The 21476-nt window shown below is 42.4% G+C and overlaps 1 protein-coding gene across 2 annotated transcripts in view; it reads right to left on the bottom strand.

The window, feature by feature from the left end:
• Positions 1–21476, bottom strand: part of mdn1 (midasin AAA ATPase 1) — a 73709-nt gene that overhangs the window by 25780 nt on the left and 26453 nt on the right. For both annotated transcript variants that reach the window (XM_059025843.1, XM_059025844.1), the window contains exons 38-64: positions 20723–20920; positions 20287–20394; positions 19666–19854; positions 19105–19194; positions 18331–18594; positions 17684–17948; positions 17240–17399; positions 15108–15224; positions 14061–14269; positions 13559–13707; positions 13019–13215; positions 12367–12587; positions 11501–11614; positions 10461–10590; positions 9779–9900; positions 9001–9134; positions 7639–7799; positions 7118–7238; positions 6637–6850; positions 5358–5598; positions 4175–4286; positions 3848–4018; positions 3238–3452; positions 2273–2651; positions 1797–1909; positions 975–1644; positions 200–361 (exon numbers count right to left, since the gene is read on the bottom strand). In XM_059025843.1, the coding sequence (XP_058881826.1) occupies positions 200–361; positions 975–1644; positions 1797–1909; positions 2273–2651; positions 3238–3452; positions 3848–4018; positions 4175–4286; positions 5358–5598; positions 6637–6850; positions 7118–7238; positions 7639–7799; positions 9001–9134; positions 9779–9900; positions 10461–10590; positions 11501–11614; positions 12367–12587; positions 13019–13215; positions 13559–13707; positions 14061–14269; positions 15108–15224; positions 17240–17399; positions 17684–17948; positions 18331–18594; positions 19105–19194; positions 19666–19854; positions 20287–20394; positions 20723–20920 (5226 nt within the window). The remainder of the gene's footprint in view (positions 1–199; positions 362–974; positions 1645–1796; positions 1910–2272; positions 2652–3237; positions 3453–3847; positions 4019–4174; positions 4287–5357; positions 5599–6636; positions 6851–7117; positions 7239–7638; positions 7800–9000; positions 9135–9778; positions 9901–10460; positions 10591–11500; positions 11615–12366; positions 12588–13018; positions 13216–13558; positions 13708–14060; positions 14270–15107; positions 15225–17239; positions 17400–17683; positions 17949–18330; positions 18595–19104; positions 19195–19665; positions 19855–20286; positions 20395–20722; positions 20921–21476) is intronic.

Here is a 21476-nt window from a genome sequence, read left to right as displayed (position 1 = left end):
CAAATTGCGTATTTGTTTAACTTTGTATATCACATCTTCAAAAGGCTGACCGTTTTTTGTAACTCCAATGTAAATCCCCCCAGCTTGCAAAGCCTTGACTTGTTGCTAAGTCTGTATGTGTTGTCCTGCCAGCACAGGAGGCAGTGAAAACGAGCAGACGGAAACCCTGTGTTAGCTTGTGTAAAGCAGGCTGTGTTACCTTGTTGTAGCGGGGGAAACTGCGTCTGAACTCCCTCTCCTCCTCCTCTTCCTCGCTCAGCCCCGTCCCGTGCTGTCGGCTGCGGTGTCGATACAGGCTGGCCTCCTCGATCTCCCTCTCCCGGGCGCGCCGCTCCTGCTCATCCCACTCGTTAACGATTGCCTGGAGAGAGCCAGGACAGAACCATCAAACGCTGCTGCACAGGACAGATCCATCAAACACTGCTGCACCCAATACCACTATCCTGCTTTATATACACAGCAAACTAAAATTATAGGACAAATACAAGGGTGGCAGTTTGAGCAATTCCACTCCAGGTTTTACTGGGAGCTCAATTTGGTCCATCTCAGCCTGTCCGCTCGACACATACTCCAAGTTCATGTATGACTAATTAAGTAAAGCCTGGGATAGCAGAGGAACTGCTGGTTAATGGAATTATCTCCAGACGATGTGATTCAAGTAAGGATGGGATTCAAGTAAGGATAAGTGCCGAGAATTGGAGGTAAAACAGATCCCAACACTACACTTTTTGGCCAATTTGTATGCTACTTTATGTGTAGAGTTTAGGGGGAAGCAGGAACAAATGAACACACACAGGAGAAATGTTAGATTAGAGTGCCAGTGTGGTTATTATGGGGGAATGCTAGCTGGTGATCCATGCCTTTTTTTGCAACACCCAATGGAAAGTGAACCTCAAACTACCATGTGAAACTTCAGGGAACCTGGCTCTATGTGATCAGGGTTGTTACCTCACAGGATGATAAGAAACACCCACCTGACAGATGTGCCTGAACAGCTGCAAGGCTTCCTGATCCATGCCCCCCCTGGACAGCACGTGGCACTGCAGGTAGAGAAGGCCGTTCAGCAGCAGCTGCATGGGCTCGGGGATCACCCCCCTCTGCTCTTGGGCCGGAAGCAGCTTGCTAAGGCTCCTCAGCACATCCCTGGAGGCCCTGGAGCACAGTCTCTCAGCACGGGCAAGGTAGGAGGGGAGGGAAGGGGACAGCGAGGGGAAGGACAGGAGACAAGAAACGAGAGCAGGCAGGTCAGCCAGACTGGCAAGAGAGGTTGACACCTCCGAGGCCACCAGCCGCATCCCATGCTGCATCTGCAGAATTGCTGCCCTGAGTGGGTTCACCACATCTGGGTACAGCGGGTAATCCTCAGCCAGTCTCTTGGTGAAGTGGTGCTGTGAGGTCTGCCAGGCGGCCTCCTCGTTCAGCAAGCTCTGGATCCCCGGCCTCGATTTGGGGCCTGGCTCCTGGAGTGTCTTCAGCAAGCGGGAGAGCAGATCCTGCACCCGAGCGGGCTGTGCAATGCTGCTGCAGTAGTGCTGCACCTCCTGGTACAAGCGCTCATACTGAGGGACTTGAGGGCGGCACGCTTGCTTCCTGGACAGTTCAGCAATCTGCTCCTTCAGCTGCTGCATCCGAGACCACAGGAACCTGGCAGGAGACAGAAAACCGATTAATTGGTATAACATCCTTAGCAGGTTTCATCAAAATTGGATAAGCAGTTCTAGATTTGTAAACTCTATGTACAGGAGCATTGACATATGCTCAGATGGGATGGTTGGATCGGCGAGTGGCAGCTGTACCTGATGCGAGGGTGAAGGTGTCTGCTGGAGCCGTCCTCTTCCTCCAGCCCATGGCCAGACAGCAGCTCAGAGGACAGGCTGCGCGCCCTCCACTCACTCTGTAGTGTCTTCAGCTGGGGCACAGACATGACATTTACATTGAGTAACAGCACTTTGTACGCCCTGTGGTCATTTTATTAAGCGCAAGAGGGAACAGTGTTTTTGTCCAAATAATTTCAGCAAAATTGCTTGATAGATACAGTACTACTCTTCTGTACATTTTTGTTTGTTTAGTCCTTACAGTTTAAACAGCATGCATCTGGAACTACTGCAGTGCAACAATTTAGATATGTTCCCACACAACTTAAGAATAGGGCACAAACAATGCAAAACTGTCATAGAGAACTGTGGTTTAATAATCTGAGATTATGGTAAATTATGTGGCATAATAATCCCAGTTGCACTTTGTGTTCCTGTATATTCCATTCAAAACTCACCTCCTCCTGCGCGTAATTGAGTTTGTAGACCTTTTTGACAGCAGGGTCGAATATAGTCCGTGGCGTCCACACCTGGATCTGCACTAAGCCCATATTCACCCAGAAACTCCCAGACTGCGCCTGCTGGGACAGACTGGCAACCCTGACAGACTGCTGCACACAGGCCACCATGCTGGAGACAAACCCCTCTGGCAGCAGTTCTGCTGGAAAGATGTCGCGGAGTATCTTCAGCACATACTGCATGGCTGCAGGAGTCCGCTGCACGGTCAGTCTGTCACAGTACTCCACATACTCCTCCTGCAGCTCAGAGGGGAGAAGCTCTCCCAGGGCCAGCAGTTGTCTGTGTAACAGAATGGCTTGAAGCCTGCAGTCTGTGGTGCTGAAAGAAAGACAGAGGGGAATATCAACAGAGATTTGCATTTCCTTCTCCGTCTTTAACAGACAGTTATTCAGGTTCTCTTAGATTATCATCATAGAATAAAGCACAGCTGATCTAACCATGTTTAGCTTCTTTAAATCCTTCATAGGATACACTGAGTGAGTGCTTGTCATAAAGTAGCATGTCATTTTACCCAATTCAGGTGTAGGATTTACCAGCTCCCTATGTGTGTGTCTATGTGAGTTACAAATTTACAAAACTAAAAACTGACAAATGTGTACGTTAAATTAAATTAAACTGAGAGATGTTTAAATATAGGTGCACACACACACACACACACACACACACACACACACACACACACACACACACACAATGGAAGTGGAAGTTTATCCGCACGCTTGGGGGGACATAGATCCACAGATGTGTGAAATCTGTGGATAAATGAGGTGTCATTGCGTGTGACTAGAATGCATGAATAAAATACAAAAGCTAGTAATGTAAACCAAATTAGTGTTTACTGGAGATGTATGCAATACAATTGTCTTACATTTCAACAAAATACGTACCAACAGAAGTGTCTTACCTGAAATCTGCTAAGGAGCACACGGCCATGTTGGTCCACAGGACTGTGTTGACGTCCTGCAGCTGTCGGGTTCTTTCTCTCCACTCCCCCAGCGTCACGCGGGACGAGGACAGCACTTCAACCCCACTTGCGTCCCAGCGGCCTGTCTTTCTACAGCTGGTCAGAATCTCAAAGAAACACTTTGACCACACGGCTCTGCTCAGAATTCCAGGTCCCTGAATGAAGAAGAAAGCAGAGCAGTGCCTGGTTCAGCTCTTCATGCGTCTTAAACCTTCACACTGAAGCACTGCCTGTGAGGACACTGCTGTTTGAGGGTTCCAAAACTGACTGACAGCAGGTTAATAAAAACATACGCCAAATAAAATCCCAATGATTGAAAAGTCACTGGCTTTTTTTTTGTTCACCAAAAAAAATTAAATAAACACACACAATTGAGAGCCACCCTTAGGCAACAGAGTAAACAAAATAATTTTAGGGCAAGCACAAGATTTTGCAACTATCTGATTCAGCACTCAAATATATATTTGGCTTTAAGAAATAACATGGTGTTAAAAATATGTACAATTTAAAGCATTAAATATCCTGCTTATTTGAGCCAGTCAGCACACACCTGCATAGACTTCTCCACTGGTGTCTGTGGTGTCCTGTCTTCATCTGCAGAGCTCAGGGGGTTCCACGTCAGCCAAAAGTGGGGATCTGTGGATACGCTGCTTCTCCAGAACGATGACAAGGCTCCAGACACAAGCTCTGAACACAGCAAATTAAACTGCTCTGGGGGCAACTGTGGAAACAGGGAAGCGCATTATTCAAGCAACTCTGTAGGGGACTTCCAGAAACTGCTTCAAAAATGTCACTAGATGCTTCAACAATAACAAAATGACACGGTTATGGCCCTGGGCTGTGCTGTGGTTCAGAAGGGTGTTAGTGTTCCTGTTACCTTGTCACTGTGCAGCAGAGAGCACAGCCCTTGGATGTGCTCAGAAGCTGTGGGGGTTGACTGCAGACAGAAGTCTATGTGCGGAGAAAGACATGGGTGAGCCTTTCCCATCCTGAAAAAGAAACACACATTTCAAAGGTTAGGGACTGGCACTACAGCTGTTGTAGTGCTTCAGTAAAATATGTACTGAATATCTAGTGTTCAAGACAGTGTAAGAGAAGTGCTATGGTAGAATATGTTTTAAACATACAAAATATACGCCAACACTAAATTTTAATTTTGAAAACTGAGCACCGTCCGCCCCTCCACCCTTCAGCTCGTGTTATCCAGAGGCAAACCTTTAATTTCTTCATTCACCATCTCGACAGTAAAGCGTTGTATAGCGTAAGCTGTATTGAAATATGTCTTAAAACCACTCTGCTGTTTGGGATTTTTTTGTTTAAAAAAAAAAAAAAAAAAAAAAGTTGAATGCAAACTGTGCAAGCGACTCGTATCATGGAGGCACAACCAATCTCTGACTTGGTTCATATTATTAATATTTTTAGCAGTAGTAAAATGTGACCTGTTTGGAATGGTGACTTAAATAAAGCTTTGTTTTGCCTAAGTCCGCTGCACTTGGTGCTGCTGCAAAGCAACCTTACTGGAGAGTGGAGTAGTGGTTAGGGCTCTGGACTCTTGACCGGAGGGTCGTGGGTTCAATCCCAGGTGGAGGACACTGCTGCCGTACCCTTGAGCAAGGTACTTTACCTAGATTGCTCCAATAAAAACCCAACTGTATAAATGGGTAATTGTATGTAAAAAATAATGCGATATCTTGTAACAATTGTAAGTCATCCTGGATAAGGGCGTCTGCCAAGAAATAAATAATAATAATAATAATAATAATAATAATAATAATAATAATAATAATAATAAACACAAGCAGCATAAAACGTGTAAATAAACGTGTATTTTTATTTATAAAACATGATTACTGTTCTATATAACATATAGTAAATTATGCAAATTCGTGCCATCGAAGGTTCGAAGCTTTCTTTGGTAATGTGTTCCGAACCTTTGACGGTCAAAATGTACCCTTTGTTGCAGCCCTATACAGAACAATGCCTTAGAAAAGAGGAGAGAAGATGGACAGTGCGAGTATGAAGGAGGGGAAGTTTTTCCACTATCAGAAAGGAGTCTGTACCTGGGTGCCGATGCCTCCAGCAGATCTGCCACCAATTTATACTGACAAAGCACAGCGAGGTACTCCATCACTGGCCAGAGCTGGATCCTTCTGGAGAGCTGCCTGAGAGAAGCCGTGTCAGGCTGGGTTGGGCTCCTCATGTCACTCTCAGAGGTCTCTTTGCTCTGGGAGGGCAGAAGGCCTCTTGAAGTAATCTGAGATTGCAGGGCATCTACAATGGATTGCAGCTTCTCCGTATTTCCTTAAAAGAAAACATTGCATCGCAACAATAAATAACAAAAGGCATAGCACGATGCAACACAATGCTGATTTCTAAAGAAAAAGCATTGCATCACAACAATAAATAACAAAGGCATAGCACGATGCAACACAATGCTGATTTCTAAAGAAAAAGCATTGCATCACAACAATAAATAACAAAGGCATAGCACGATGCAACACAATGCTGATTTCTATAGAAATCGTCCGATAATGAACGTTTCAGAATTGTAACAGCAGCAGCAGCTGCAGTCTAGGTGTGAAAAAGCAGAACTATCATCAGGAGGGGCTTTGCATTTTTGTTAAAATGAACATTTAATGTTGTCTGACTATAAAAGCATGACTTTGAATATTGCAAGGGTCCGACAGGAGGACACTGTTGAGTGTAGAAGTGGGTATAAGTCTCCTATTGTAAAAGGTCCATGCTATTTGTCAAAGTGCTGTTTCAGCAGGATTTGAGACAAATGTAAAACAGATGCTTAAAATATAGAATCTGTAAGGTCCCTAGGTACTATATAAGCTTAAATGAGACTGCACCTAAATTAATTGCTCGTGTGTCTGACAAAAAACCTTCCTCGATAACCTGTCAGAGAGCATTCCCAGTTGGAAAGTAATATGGCTAATTACTATTTTGACTAAGCTAGGTGACTACCATGTCTCGTCTAGAAAAACGTGTTGCAATAATTGTGATGTTTCTGTATTTTAAATAACCAAATGAACATAATCAAATGTAATCATGTATTGGATATAATGATCTGTTAAGAATAATTTTATTAATTAATAAACCGTGTAATTCAAATTCTCTGTCAAAGTAGAATTGTCCGATTCATTATAATAAATAAAAATTACCACAATTCCTTACAAAATGTTCAGTCTTTTTGTAGATGGCCAAAAACCAGGGCATTTATTTTTTGTACGTTTTTTTTTATATAAAGTGAATTAACTTATTTCTTGCATTGCCTAAAAGCATTCTTCTGTTCAGTTTCTATTTGCTTGAAATTGTGTGAAGGAGCCCCTTTACCCGAGTCTGTGTGCTCTAGCTGATAGTTTGCCTGCAGGATCAGGCCCCAGGCCTCAAGGAGGCTTCTCTTGGTGCTCAGCCCACTGGCAGCTGCTTCCAGTCTGTGGATTTCCTGCCTCCACCGGGATCCTCCCAGCTCTGGTCTCAGATCCATCACATCCAAGGTGCTGCTGAGCCCCCTCAGCCGAGAGGCACACTCCGCCACAGCCTCCTCCTGGAAACAGGACAACGGTCTCAGCATGGATCTAGTGTGTGCTTGGAAATCCATACAACTTCCAGGATATCAAAATGTTGTTTTTTTTTGTTTGTTTTTTTTAAAACCTTCAATAGAGTTATTTCAAGGTTGAATGTCCCAATAGGTAAAAACAATTTATTTCTATGTGTTAGCGTTAAATACATTTCAGGTGCGCCATTATGTAGTCATGTGAGGGACAGGCAGCATGGCTCATGAGGTTGCACATTTGGGAGTGGTTTCAGGTACCTTAAATGGAAGTGGTTTTCCAAGTGCTTTCTGCATGATCTTCACAACAGGAGAGGCCCCAGTGGAACTGGACAGGAAGCTGTCGATACTGCTTGTGACCGACTGAACTTCCTGCAAACATCTGTAAAAGAAAACAGAGGTAAAAAAAGAAAATCTCAGGTGAAAGTGGTTTGAAATTGATTCTCTTTGTTTCCATCGACAGCAGAGATACATGAATGGATTTGAACTGGGACTCTGAGGGTACGAGTTTAGAACACAAACTGGGAGAATTGGCTCTAGTGAATTCGCTCAGACATCAGGAGTCCGTATGCAAGTGAAGCACAGTGACATCCGGCGAGACTTCCTATCCAAAACAAAACCAAAAGTGCATCAGGAAAAGCCCAGTCATGTGACCTCTGCTGATCCTTCCCTGCAGGTGGAGATGGTAGCAGCCCAACTATGGCCACAAAACTGCCTCCACTTTGACAGGACTGACAAACTAAACTAAAACAGCTGAGTCTTGATCTAAGAAGTTCACTTACTCATACTGATTCTCTCCCATCAGCATTTGGGGCAATTTACAAATGAGGTGTTTTTGTACCCAGTGCCAGTGAAGGGCAAGGAGAGCGATGCCCTGTGAATCACCCGGAACAGAGTCTGAAACAGTCCAGAAGCGGTCACGCCACAGCAGCAGGGACAGCACCTGAAATAAAACACAGTACTCTGAGAGAATGGAAGAAAACAAACAAACAATCAAACAAACATTCAATGAAAATGTACATTGGTATAGCAGATGCGGTCAGAATGTATATTTGGCATACTTGTCTTTTGAAGTATTTGTGAACCACTGGCAAATGACAAATTTGAATTCAGCTTGAAACCAGTGGTGCAGTCCTCAATCTGAAGATACCGGAACGCCGCTAGAACACCGAGTATCTTAAACGACGACTACTAAACAAATTCACATTTTATTTGTATACTGAACGTTTAACACATATAGACAGGACTTGAAGTTTTTTGTTTTTAACCGATAACCGAAAAAACACCTACGAAGACCTATTTAGAAGATTGTTTGAATTTTCTTTAAACCGATCAACCTGGGTTTCGGCAATTTATTTTTAATAATGTCAGTCTGACAAACATGCAGATATGCTACTGACCAAATCGGCAATCTTTGTGGACCTACATATAATAGAATCGTAGCTTGGGGGGGGGGGGGGGGGGGAACAGTCCTCTATAGTATTGTAATACTTCCTGTTAAAAGGCGAATACGTCGATTGGTTAAACACTGCTGTTAACTTTGTTTTACAGTATGCAGTTGTGTATTAGGGATTACCTTCTAATTGTTTGTATAAAGTTATTGAAGGGTCTTGTATTCAATAAGCTTTATTGACCAACCAGTGTGTGAGATGCAGTAATACAACTGGCACATTGGAATCTGTCTGCATCCAGCTCAATTACTTATATAGTTATTTCTTTACCACATCCGAACCCCAAGATTACAGAGTGATCGATATGCGGGAGGAAAGGGGTGTAGAACGAAATAATTCTCGGGATTCAAAATAATCTAAAATGGACTTAATCCTAAATGTGGACATGTCAGAATGCTTTATGTGGCTTCATTTGTGTTTGTGTCCAGTTGATGCTTTGTTGCTGTCGTCTTCATCAGCATTTTTAGACTTTTAAAAATAAGTAGTTTGATATAGAAGTTCCTAATGCTCTTTTCATTGCATCAAGAGGACTACTGACTGACTCAGACTGTTGTGCGGGAGATGGGAGTCATGTGACTTAGCTTGACTATTATGCAAGTTCCGGCTTGACTACACCACTACTGCTATAGAAAATAGTACCGGAATCCGATTCTACTGCAGCACTGCTTTTGTCTCACAAAACCATGTACTAACCTCATAAAGAATGTCATCTGATATTATCAAGGGGCTAGTCTGTATGCAGAGCATCACACAGGGATCCCACAGCTCAAAGAAGGCAGCAATGTGAGCCAGCACCGGGTGAGGGAGATTACCATAGTCAACACGTCCTGGTAGATGAAAACCGAGAGGAAGGAGAATTAGCTTTATTTATGTTTCCCTGCACTTTACCAGACCTTAAATTCAAGCCAAGTTAACGGAGGAGTTCACAGTAGGGGCCTACAGTTCAATACTCCCACATTGTTGGGTTAAAAAAACAAACAAAAAAAAAGACAGGTTAGCTTGTAAAATAAATATTATAAAAAAATAAACAAACAGTTGTGTCTGCTTAGTCAAGGAGTTACTTTGAAAAAAAAAACGTTATTTTGAGAGGTTTGTTTGTTAACCTTTGTTAGGTTTTCCTGATCATTTCATTTTGATAAATCAATCTATTTCTTATATAGTGCCTTTTGTGATAAAAAAAAAAAAAATCGCCTCAAAGTGCTTTACAGATAAAAATAATAAAAATAATTACAGAAAAACAATTGAGAAATAGTAAAAGATAAAATGATAAAATACCCATTAAATCACATCCATTAAAATAATTTTAAAAAGCAATTAATTCTTACTGTAGAACGCAGTGACACAAATAAGTAGTATACAAAAATACAAATAAGTAGTATAAACTGGGATGATGCATTTTCCCTTTAAAATGCATACGCACAATTATAGAAATGTGTTTGTGGCACCGAATCCCACAGGTGTGCGGAGTTACCTTGCCGGAAAGCAGTTGACATTCTTAAAGCGCTGCTTTGTATGGATTTTTTGGCAGAGCTGGATCCTAGAAGAGCCTCCTCCACATGCATCTGCTCCTCTCTGTCCATTAGAAGGGTCACTCTGACAAAGAACAAACAGAAATGCCACCCTCGAGTCTGTGAGACTCTGAACTTAAGAGACACTGCATTCAGATTAATACAGTGAACCTTGGTGAAGAATTGACAGCAGCCCTGGGGTCAATTACAGAAGAATTGTTTGCTGAAATTTCAATTACAATGCTATTTTGTTTAATTACATACAGTTACAATTATGCTGCAGCGATTACAAATATAAAATTACACTAAAATGAAACAAACAACTACACACATTAACAAATTTCTCTACTTATTCTAAATAACCCATGGAAGCTAAATCACAGGTACAAATACAGAAACATACTACATACAAATGTATTTTCTTCAAACAAAATGAGGTCACCAAAAGTGGTTGAAAATACAAGGATAGATCTAATGGCAAATGTTACTGAGCTGTAATTCGATCAATGATATACTACAATTCCAATTTCGCAGGTTCAGCTGCAGTTACAATTCATTACAAATGACACAATTGCAGTTGTATGTGAGCCCAGGTCTTATTGACAGTACACTACATTCTTGTAAAACATACCAACATTTACATACCTGTTTGCAACTGAAATCAAAGCCTCCAAGAACTGCCTATAGTCCCCTTCAGAATCAAAGCTGTACGAGGTGGTCAGAATATCCAAGTACTGCATGTTCCATCGTTGGTCCACCAGAACCATGAATTCATCTTCCCAAAGAAAAAAAATAAATAAAAATAAAAAGGGAGACCTGTCAATACTCCATCCCTTCTCCTTGCTTTGTGGCCTTGTTACATGTGTGTGTTACAGTGAAGTGCTTTACACAGCTCTCTCTCATGTATGTGTGTGACAGTGAAGTGCTTGTGCTTTACACAGCTCTCTCTCATGTATGTGTGTGACAGTGAAGTGCTTGTGCTTTACACAGCTCTCTCTCGTGTGTGTGTGTGTTACAGTGAAGTGCTTGTGCTTTACACAGCTCTCTCTTGTGTGTGTGTGTGTCACAGTGAAGTGCTTTACACCTCTCTCTCTCTCTCTCTCTCTCTCTCTCTCTCTCTCTCTCTCTCTCTCTCTCTCTCTCTCTCTCTCTCTCTCTCTCTCTCTCTCTCTCTCTCTCTCTCTCTCTCTCTCTCTCTCTCTCTCTCTCTCTCTCTCTCTCTCTCTCTCTCTCTCTCTCTCTCTCCAAAGTTGTTATATCCTCAATACATTTCTTATAAAATTCCACTGGGCCTTAAAATTGACCTAATTTGAGTCATTGTCTTAAAAGAGTTACATTCCACAACAGCCTGGAGCTTGATTTACTCGGGTAAATAAAATATAGGAAGTGTCTTAAATCCTCCCCCCCTATAAACAACAACAACGAGAAACTAAGCAACTTTATGTTAAAAGCACTTGCAATCAATCAGTGGTCACATTGAAGTCATCAATAACAGTAATTAATACAAAATAACTAACTGTTATTAAATAACTGTTTTCTGGCATTAAATATAGTGGTGACGTTGATGATGGCTGGACAAAACATGCATTTTGCCGAACAAACACACAAGTATATGAGCTCACTAGGAGCATGACAGGATCAGACCCAGGGGAGAAATACAGCTGCAGAAACACTTGCCAGCCTACCTGCCGAGGGAGGCTGTATGAGATTCATTATCTGCCTGAGTTTCCCACGCAGTTTGCTGGAGAACACCGTGGTCAGAGCTCTGGCACCCGCCTCCAGCTGCACCTGCACTGCACCTGTAACACACAGCATGTAAACGGGCTCGCACTTCCATACTCACATGTGCCTTGAAGGCATAATTTATTATCATACATTGAAGTACCCTGGCATAAATGCCCATAGAACATAACTAAAATTCATTAAGAACATTAACCTAAATGTGACTTGAATAGGATGCAAGACATTTTCCTTATTTATTCATTGTTGTAGGTTTTGTAAGTTTATCAATAACTGGGGCAAGGACAAAATAAGAGCTCTGAATGGCTGATGAGGATTCCAACCAATGCATGTGTCACAGTACAACTGCAATGGTCCAGATCACATTAGCCTCGTCACGCCAACATATTCCAATACCAATTTGAGATGTTTTGTCAGCACATCACAGAACCAGGGCAGCAGTGTGGAGTAATGGTTAGGGCTCAGGCCTATTGACCAGAAGGTTGTGGGTTCAATCCCCAGTTGGGGACACTGCTGTTGTACCCTTGAGCAAGGTACTTTACCTAGAGTGCTCCAGTAAAAACCCAACTGTATAAATGGGTAATTGTATGTAAAAAAATAAAAATAAAATAATGTGATATCTGTATAATGTGAAATAATGTATAATGTGATAACTTGTAACAATTGTAAGTCGCCCTGGATAAGGGCGTCTGCTAAGAAATAAATAATAATAATAATAATAATAATAATAACCTGTCCTCTCAGTAGGAATTGAACAGGCCGCCATGTTTGAAGACACATTTCCGTGAGGAGAAACAAAGCAGAAACAAACCTGGTGCATGTTTATGACATTTGGACATGTGACTCAGCCATCTGGTCCGCAGGACCCAGTCCTGATTGGATGCCCTCTCTGTGATGAGCCGTACAGCAGCAGGGACCAGGCTGAGCTCTTCAATCCCAGGATCCTCCAGGCTCTCGCCTGGAAACGTGAGGCCCTCCATGTTACTGCACTGGAGAACTCTGCGCAGGTCCGACAGGCTCAGAGGACGAGTCCTGCATTCACACACACACACAACCAACAATGAGAAATACCCAATACGAGTGAAAGAGCCATCTTAACAGTTTAGTTGCCAATATGGGCCTATTTCAACACTATTAACCAATAAATTCAGAGTAACATGTACGGAGATACTTGTTTCTGAAGCAGCAGTGGTCCAGTCAAGCTGGAACGTGCAGAATAGTCAAGCTAAGTCACATGACTCGCAGGCATTTTTTAAATGCCTGTGAGTCATGCCTTCTTTTTAAATACAGATTCTATTGACTATTTAATAAACCTTAAGCAATGAAAGTATACCCATCTTCCTTAAACTGTCAATGCTCGCTGTCATTATCACACACCCATCCAGCACTGCTCCCTTCAGGTATCACTCACAGCTCATTAGTTTAAATAAAAGAGAAGATGCCCAGATCCCCTGCCCGCTCACCCTTTACCACTCAGGCTCAGTCTGTTGAGGCAGTAGGTGAGGACCTGCCCATCCCTCTGGACTGTGGCAAAGCAGGAGTCCTCGGCTGAATGCAGGGCTGAGGGAACAGCATCCGGCCAAAGCCCAGCAGACAGCAAACAGCCTCCCCATGTGTCCCTGGAGGCCGAGAGATGCTTCTCTACTATCTCTCGTGCCAGCTGAAACACAGATCAGAATTAACACTGTTCGTTTAGTTTCCTCTTCAAACTAGAAGCACAGGATTTCATGGACTAACAAAATGTTCTATCAATGACACCAAGAATTTCACAATGAACATTCATACTAACACTGTAGCTGGCGAATCCCCAGCTAGAATAATAATAAAAAAAAAAAAAATACTAGCATAAATGCGAAATGTTTTTGAATCCTCTTACCATGAATACACAAAAAATATTAAAGGGAAATCTAAATAGATTCTTTCACATCTACTTTAATAGATATTGGAGGACACAGAGACAGAGGATAGATATAATAACACACAGCGGCTGAGCGGATTCATACCTTCTGACTGGATGAAGCCCGTTGAGACAGGATGTAGGCCTCCTCACAAGCCTGCCGTAGTGCATTAGGCAGGTCCAGGCCTCGCTGCAGATGGCTGGTCAGCAGAGAGGCGGTTTGAAGCAGTGAGGAGACCGAGGAGGTTGGAGAACCTGCATGAAAAGGTTTTAATTTAAACCAGAAACAAAACAGAGCCTCTTTTTTACTGTCAAGATTAAAAGAAGGTTTTTTACTGTCAAGATTAAGAGAAGAAACACAAAACCAAAATGCAAATGAGAATGTATAACTACTTGTGACGTCCTTGAAACCAGGGTGGTAAAATCAATAAGGCCTTCTCTAGGGTTTACATATAAAAACAAAAACATATAAAAACAAAAACACAGGATAATCTAATATAACCCTTTAATTTTTTTTTAAAGTTTCATTGCCATGACAGCAGCTTTACATAACATGTTCTAGAGAAAGGCTACAGGAAGCATACAAATCCATACCATAATACACTCACCTAAGATGCTCTCTTTGATCTCCGTGTGCACAGCCAGTAGCAGGTTGCACACACTATCTCCTTTCACACCCACACCATGCAGCACCGTTTTAACATCCAGCAGATCCCAGCATGCCCCCTCACTCTCCCCAGGGATATAGATCTCCACTCCTCGATTCCTCATGGCACGGGACACCTCACCGTGGACAGGATCCATCGTGAGGAACAGCCTAGCAAGAAAAAAAAAAAAGCAAGGAAGAGAATGGCCAAGTGGAGTGCCTAGGGACAGCTTTTAAATAAACCATCGCCTGGGACTTAAACCGCTTTCTGTATCATCACAGATAGCACCTGAACTGTAGAATATCACAGGTTACGCTTTTTGTCACTGTGATGAGTCAAAGGGGTTTCGGTCTGTAATTCAGCCTCCCGACAGTAGAAGGCATCAAACCAACTCGGGACTTCCCTTACCAAGGTCTCGTGACCATGACGAAAGTCATCTTTACGAGGGGCGGCAGTACGAGTGTGTAATTTCCAGCCACTGGAGTCAAGTGAGTTGTAAGGACACTTGTCAGTTTGGGATTGGTGTTCCACTGGCTACAGGGGCGGGGCGTTGCATACTAAAGGGAACGTACTACTGTGTTCGGGGTTGGTCCTAGAAAACATAGGCGGGGTGAATAGGCGGAGGGAGAGACGAAGGAGTTGGCTTGTTTTGTTTTCATTTTGTTGGAATGGGGGCAGAATATGCACTAACATTTTCTTTTCTGTTTTATCCCCTTTTTATGTCCAGGGTCACCGTGAAGAAGACTAAGGAAGTTAAAAAACTTATTTTTGTTACATGCAAATTACTGTCTGGACATTCCATTGTTACTCACACGCCTCACAGTCATGTATGCCAAGTACAACATTAAATCGAAACGTGTAAATGTACAGTGCAAGGTCATTGGGAACGTAATTTCTTAGCCAAGCCTTCTGCAATGTCATCAGCACTTTACAGCAATTCAGAACAGTACCTGGCATCTGCTTCAGAACCTGGTCAAAGGAGAGTGAAATCGTGGCTGTGCACGGTACCTGAAGTTAGGATGAGGCTTGATGCTTGGTGTTGTACCATCAATCACTCCTCGCTCGCTGATGGTTAGCACACCGCCTGGTTCCAGTAGAGCATTCAGACGGTCCAGTACAGAGGGGCTGGCAAAACACACACACACATGCTGTCAAACATCTGAACCTCGCACCCTTCATCAAAACTCAAATCAACCACATTCAAAACTGGTATGAAATAAAAAATGTATCTATAGTAATACTTTGGTAACATTTTCTTTGTCATAGTTAATGCGTTTGTTTTTTCCATCTTTTCTACAACTCCTGTTTAAGGTATCTACATGTAATTATATATGTATATATATTTGAATGAAGAATGTGGCACATTAAACTAGTAAATACATCCAATGCAAAGTAACCCAGTAATGTCCATCTGGCTTTTAAAAAACCCTTTGTAATGTGTGCAGCATGAATTTCCATTACAGGGATAAGCAAGTGCATTGTATAGTCATTATAATTAGGGGTCTACTTAAATCGCGGATAATTTACATATTTTTCGCGGGTAGAAATTAGGATTTCGCTGACATTTCGCAGACCTGTTGAAACATTAAATAACCCGAAGTAGATATTTCAGAACACTGTCTGTTGTGAAGACTTGCCCATACATTAAGACTGCACGTCTGCATCCACTGGATTGGTTGGAAGTGTAAGGCAAAGCTTTGCCATGTTATATAGTTAATTGATTAGAAACAAAGCTTTCAAGTTTTCTGAAGCTTATTTGTTTTACGTTCTGTTAGCAGCCTCTGTGGTACTCTTTCGTTTAATGATATCGATCGATCGTATTTTCTCCAAAGTCACATTACACGATGTGCAAAACAATTTAAAACTCCATCTGCATGTAAAGTTTCTTTGGGAAATTTCTTGACACAGTCCTCAGCCGAAATATACTTTGCTTTTTTTTGCTTTGTCGTTAATTTTTGGTATTTTACCTCCACCGCTGGAAACTAGTAGATTTTAGAAGCCTAAATCAAAATAACAAAGCAACACTGACTTTGTCCCACCTCCTACTGTACAGCTCACAGAAAAGCCAGTACAGACGCACTTATAGGCTGATTAAAACATCGTTGTGATGTGAACAGTTACCGCTTGAGTATTTATTTATTTATTTATTTATTTAATTTATTTTTTTAATGTTATTTGTCCAAGGTACTTTTTTTTTTTTTGTTTTGCCAAAGTGCAATGCACACAGGATGGTGACAGAATAAAAAAAGCCTATCTACAGAATTAAGATACATAGTTTGTGATCGCTTGCAGTGTGCAGTAGTTAATTTAAATTTGTTTAACCCTTTGCGGTCCATTGTCAGACTGGGTCCGACATTGCAATTATTCCTCACAGGTCCTTTGTCGGACTGGGTCCGACATCATTATAGCAACGCAATAAACGGGTGTTTAGTCGTTTTTTCTCCGGAAAAAGCCGAGAAAACCATTCAATTGCCGAGTGGTAGCGACAGGAGCCGAGACAAGTCGGGAAAAAAAAAAAAAAAAAAAAAAAAAAGGCGTATTTCATGAATAGTCATACATGGTATCAGGTATCAGATAATGGGCGTCCATAATAAACAAGCTGGCTAAGTGCGTCAGCGCACTGAGACTATCATGGACATTTGCAGAGCTTTTTTCAGATGTTATAGTAATAAAATAATGACTTGGATCGCATTATTGAGGAGTTTGGTGATAAAACGAGTGATCTGGAGATGATCGATCGGTATGTACGACTATTATTATTATTATTATTTATTTCTTACACAGCTGAACGCTATAGCAAACAAAAGGCTGGGGAGGGGCTGGAGATGCCTAGTGTGTGCTTTGTTGATATGCAGGGCCATTTAAACCCGTTTGACTGTGAAAAAAAATACTTTTAAACAGCGCGTATAAAATTAACTGCGCGTGTGAAAATTAATTAGACCTGGCGTGCCTGACGCGCGATTAATAAATGGACCGCAAAGGGTTAAAGTCTAGTATGCATTGGCCACTACATTTCTCAGTGACCCCTCAATTTCCTGATTTCTGCAAAATCACAAATTAGGTAGACCCCTAATCATAAAAGGTAAATGTGGAAAATCAGATGTGTGAATCTGTCCAGCTACCATTTCTTTGCCACCCACCTGCAGAAGTTGACGTTGTCCATAAGCAGCCAGTCTCCAGCCTGCAGTGCCTGCACCAGCATCCCATCGATCCACTCAAAGGTGCCATGGCTGTGTCCACCCATAGCCTGAGCCCGCTGCTGTTTGAACTGCTTGAAGTCTGCTACCAGCTGAGACATATCTACAAAAACATTGCAACAGCAAGACTAAATCTACATTCCTTTCAGCGCAGCAGAATCCTCTTGCTCTTTAATACTAGAATTGTGTTACAGCATTTAGGAACAGTATTAGTGCTTTTAAGACAAAGAATATTTGCCTTCCCAAAACCACAGTACAGGTCCTATCATCATTCCATTAGTCTGTAGCAGGCAAACCAATTATTACTTCATGTATTCATTAGCATTTTTTTTCATGCCACGCTAAAATAAAAATCGAAAAGGTGGACTTAACAACATGCACACCCACCTGCAAAAACTTTTAATTTGAGGTTGAGTTTCTGCAGCAGTGTAACCATGGCTTCCAGTTTATTGATGGCTTCGTTGCTGACGCCCCCTCCCTCCCGTGCACAAGGCACAGCTTTGCAGCTCTTCCTGACGGAGCTCCATGCCTGCAGTAGGACCTCAGTGTCCTGAGTCACCAGCTCTGAAGACAGCAGGCCTCTTCTCATCACCATGGCAACAGCACACGCTGTGCTATCCAGGACACGTTGCCATGGACGCATGATATCCACCTGAGGGAAAAAAAAAAAAAAAAGGAGAGGTTTGGATACTAAAATACCAACAAAGAAAAAAAACAAAACTAAACTGGCATTACAGAGCTATACATAATACAAGTACAGTATAGAATGTATTATGAAGTAATTTCATATAGAGTCATTTTAAAACAACAGCTGCTTAAAAAACAGAGCGGAAGGGAGCCATCTTTGTAGCCTGAAAAAAAAAAAATCCAACTGCCAATTGCAAAACTTCAGTCATGTCATTTTACTTGCGTAAAAGCATGGATAACTGTTTTAGTAGAGTCGCCATTCAATTAATTCCAAGACTGCTCTCTAGTGTAATAAAGAACCACAATTATATTAGAGTTTTTATGAAAAACAAAACCAGTAAACAAACCTGCTCGAATCCCCCCAGCAGCTCAGTGGTATCCATGGCGCTGTTCATGGCCATGACCTTTAACCTGTGCCCCGTCAGTAGGGAGAGCAGCTGCACCAGGCTGGTCTTGCCACTGGCCGCCGGGCCCACCAGGATGGTCATCCAGCCCATCTCCACACACTTCATCACCGACTCCAGAGGTTGCAGAGCCCGGTGGAGGAGAGAGAGCGGTCTGCTGGGAGGAAAGGCGGTGCAGCCTCCGCGGGGCAGGACAGAGAAACCAACCTGAATACCAAATTGAGGGTTATTGTATATGGGGGAAAAAAAACCAAAACAAAACAAAAATACAACAATAACAACAACACACAATGTGAACGTGGATCTGAATGACACTTTCATGCCTGTATTGGTCGCCAACATTACCGGTTCCTGCTGTTGATACTTTGATATAGAAGTATAAAGCATGTGTGGTCCAGGCTGTGTGGTCCAGTGGTTAAAGAAAAGGGCTTGTAACCAGGAGGTCCCCGGTTCAAATCCCACTTCAGCTACTGACTCATTGTGTGACCCTGAGCAAGTCACTTAACCTCCATGTGCTCTGTCTTTCAGGTGAGACGTAATTGTAAGTGACTGCAGCTGTAAGTCGACTCTGTAAGTCGCCTTGGATAAAGGAGTCTGCTAAATAAACTAATAATAATAATAATAATAATAATAATAATAATAATAATAGTGTCACGGGACACTTTTGAAAACACAGAAATGTATTTGATAAAATCTAAGAATATATTATTCACTTGCCTGGACATTCTGAGGAGTGATGTGAAACTGTCTTGAACCAGTATATGGGGTGAAATCGTCTCCAAAAACACTCTTACACAGAGAGAGTACCTGAAAGAAAGGCAACATACACTTCCTATAGAAAATAGCCAACTTGGTAACATCAAGCTTTAAACTAATGAAGTATTTCAGAACATTCCAGTGCATCTCATTTTGTGTCATCTCTCAGCACTGTATAGAACACAAACAGACATATTCACTTAGTCACTTCAGCTCCTCCACATGTTGTCTGTCCTTCTCACTAACAAACAGCTGCTCTTCCTCAGACTCACATTCGTCCCATGCAATGGGTAAGTGTGGGATTTTATCACAAACTAACAATGTCATAATGTGTCTTCATACAGGAAAATGCGAGACCTGTCATGTGGTAATACATACTACTGTAGGTAAGACTTACTGGATTTATTGCGTTTGCTCGGTGATACACTGAATACCAATTAAGAATGGATTTAAAAACCAAACAGAAATGACATCATTAATTCAAGGAGGACTATTGGCAAGCTCTACACCCGTTGAGCTCACCTGAGTTTTGTCAGCCTGGGTCCTCATCCTGTCTGCATACACCAGCCCAACATGCTGCCCGGGGTCATAAAACCCTGGTGACTGGTCGGCTTGCATCAGCTGACACCATCGGAATAGGTCACGCAGGTTAAACTCCCATGGTCCTCCTCTCTGGCCCCATTTTCTGTCCACCATTACATCCTGAACAAGCTGAAAAAGGAATTTTCAAAAGCAGCAGCATTAATATCAGAGCTGCACTTTGTTTCAGACAGCAGTTGATATAGGAGCTGCATTTTGTTTCAGACAGCAGTTAATATGGGAGCTGCACTTTGATTCAGATAGCAGCAGTCCCCCTCAGTTTGTTCAGGACAGTGCCCCTCAGGGACCAACACAGGCTTCACATCAATCAGCCTCTTCATATCAACATGCTTAGCGATTTACTATCTCTGTGCCAGCATGCATAAGCAACAGTCTGTGGCCCTGATAGAAATAAAACAATGAAATCAATACACCAGATGGCCCCTCTACTGAGTTTAATTAATGACATTGCATAACACATGTTATTTTTTAGTTTATTAAGTGTGTATTTTCTTTAAACCATTAATTGTTCTCCCCCCCCCCCCCCCCCCCGGTCTTTCTTACCTTGTTGTTAAACTGCACCATTTTTGCAATGATATGCTTGTCTATGTCAGGAAAGATAGAGTCCCCAATAAATTCCATGTCTTCTACTGAAAGCTGATCCACATAAACCTAGACAAGAGGAACATGTTTTACTATCAGACAGGGATGCTACAGCACCAACCATTCACTCAAAACACAGCACCTACAACTATAAATTCTAGGAGGGGGCTTGTCATTATCTCAGTTTCAGCACTCCACATCATCCTCACAGATTTCACATGGTACAGCAGCCCTGTTTACTGTCAGCTGTTTAAAAGCCCCTCCCAATTCAATCCACTTCTCTGTGTCTGTAGGGGTATGACTGTATGCTGTACCCCACTATCTCCATATCTAAATAAATACACTGCTCCGACTTGAGGATCTGCAGCAGTCTCAGCCAGTAGCCACCACCACTTGCCTGTGTGAACCTGTTGAGGAATGACTTGGGCAGGCCCTTTCTGCCTCCTCCTTGTGTGAAGGGGTTCTGGCACCCAAATATCTTGGTCTTCTCGTGCTGCACCTGGAAGCTCATTCCCAGCTCCGGGACGTAGATCTCTGCGCGATGGTCAAAGCAGGCGTTCAACCCCTCCAACACCGACTGAGAGGCCAGATTCAGCTGCAGGGACAAACTCATCAGAAACCAACCACGCAGTTCACTCTATCGATTTCAGCAGGTTTCTTTTCAGAGCCAAGAAAATACAATCAGTCTATGAAGCGTGCTGTGGTTGAGCTGGTTTTAAAAAGGGCTAGTTTGCAGGAATAAACAGATCACTTCTGATGCAAGGTGATACACAAAGTATCAAACAGACCATTCAGAAGGTACTAAAAGCTTATGTTGGCATACTATTCCTATTCGGTAATAATTATTGAAGATATGGGTTGTGGGTTGAGAAGTAAACATGTATGAATGTTAACCCTTTGCGGTCCATTGTCGGACTGGGTCCGACATCATTATAGCAACGCAATAAACGGGTGTCTAGTCGTTTTTTCTCCGGAAAAAGCAGAGAAAACAATTCAATTGCCGAGTGGGAGCGACAGGAGCCGAGACAAGTCGAAAAAAAAAAAAAAAGGCGTATCTCATGAATAGTCATACATGGTATCAGGTATCAGATAACGGGGGCGGTCTGAAGTAAACAAGTTGGCTGACTGAATCAGCGCACAGAAAACACGGA

This window comes from Acipenser ruthenus, chromosome 6, assembly GCF_902713425.1.
Source record: "Acipenser ruthenus chromosome 6, fAciRut3.2 maternal haplotype, whole genome shotgun sequence".
Classification (NCBI taxonomy): Eukaryota; Metazoa; Chordata; class Actinopteri; order Acipenseriformes; family Acipenseridae; genus Acipenser; species Acipenser ruthenus.
The sequence above is the reverse complement of the archived record's forward strand: the minus strand, read 5'-3'. Positions and strand labels throughout refer to the sequence as shown.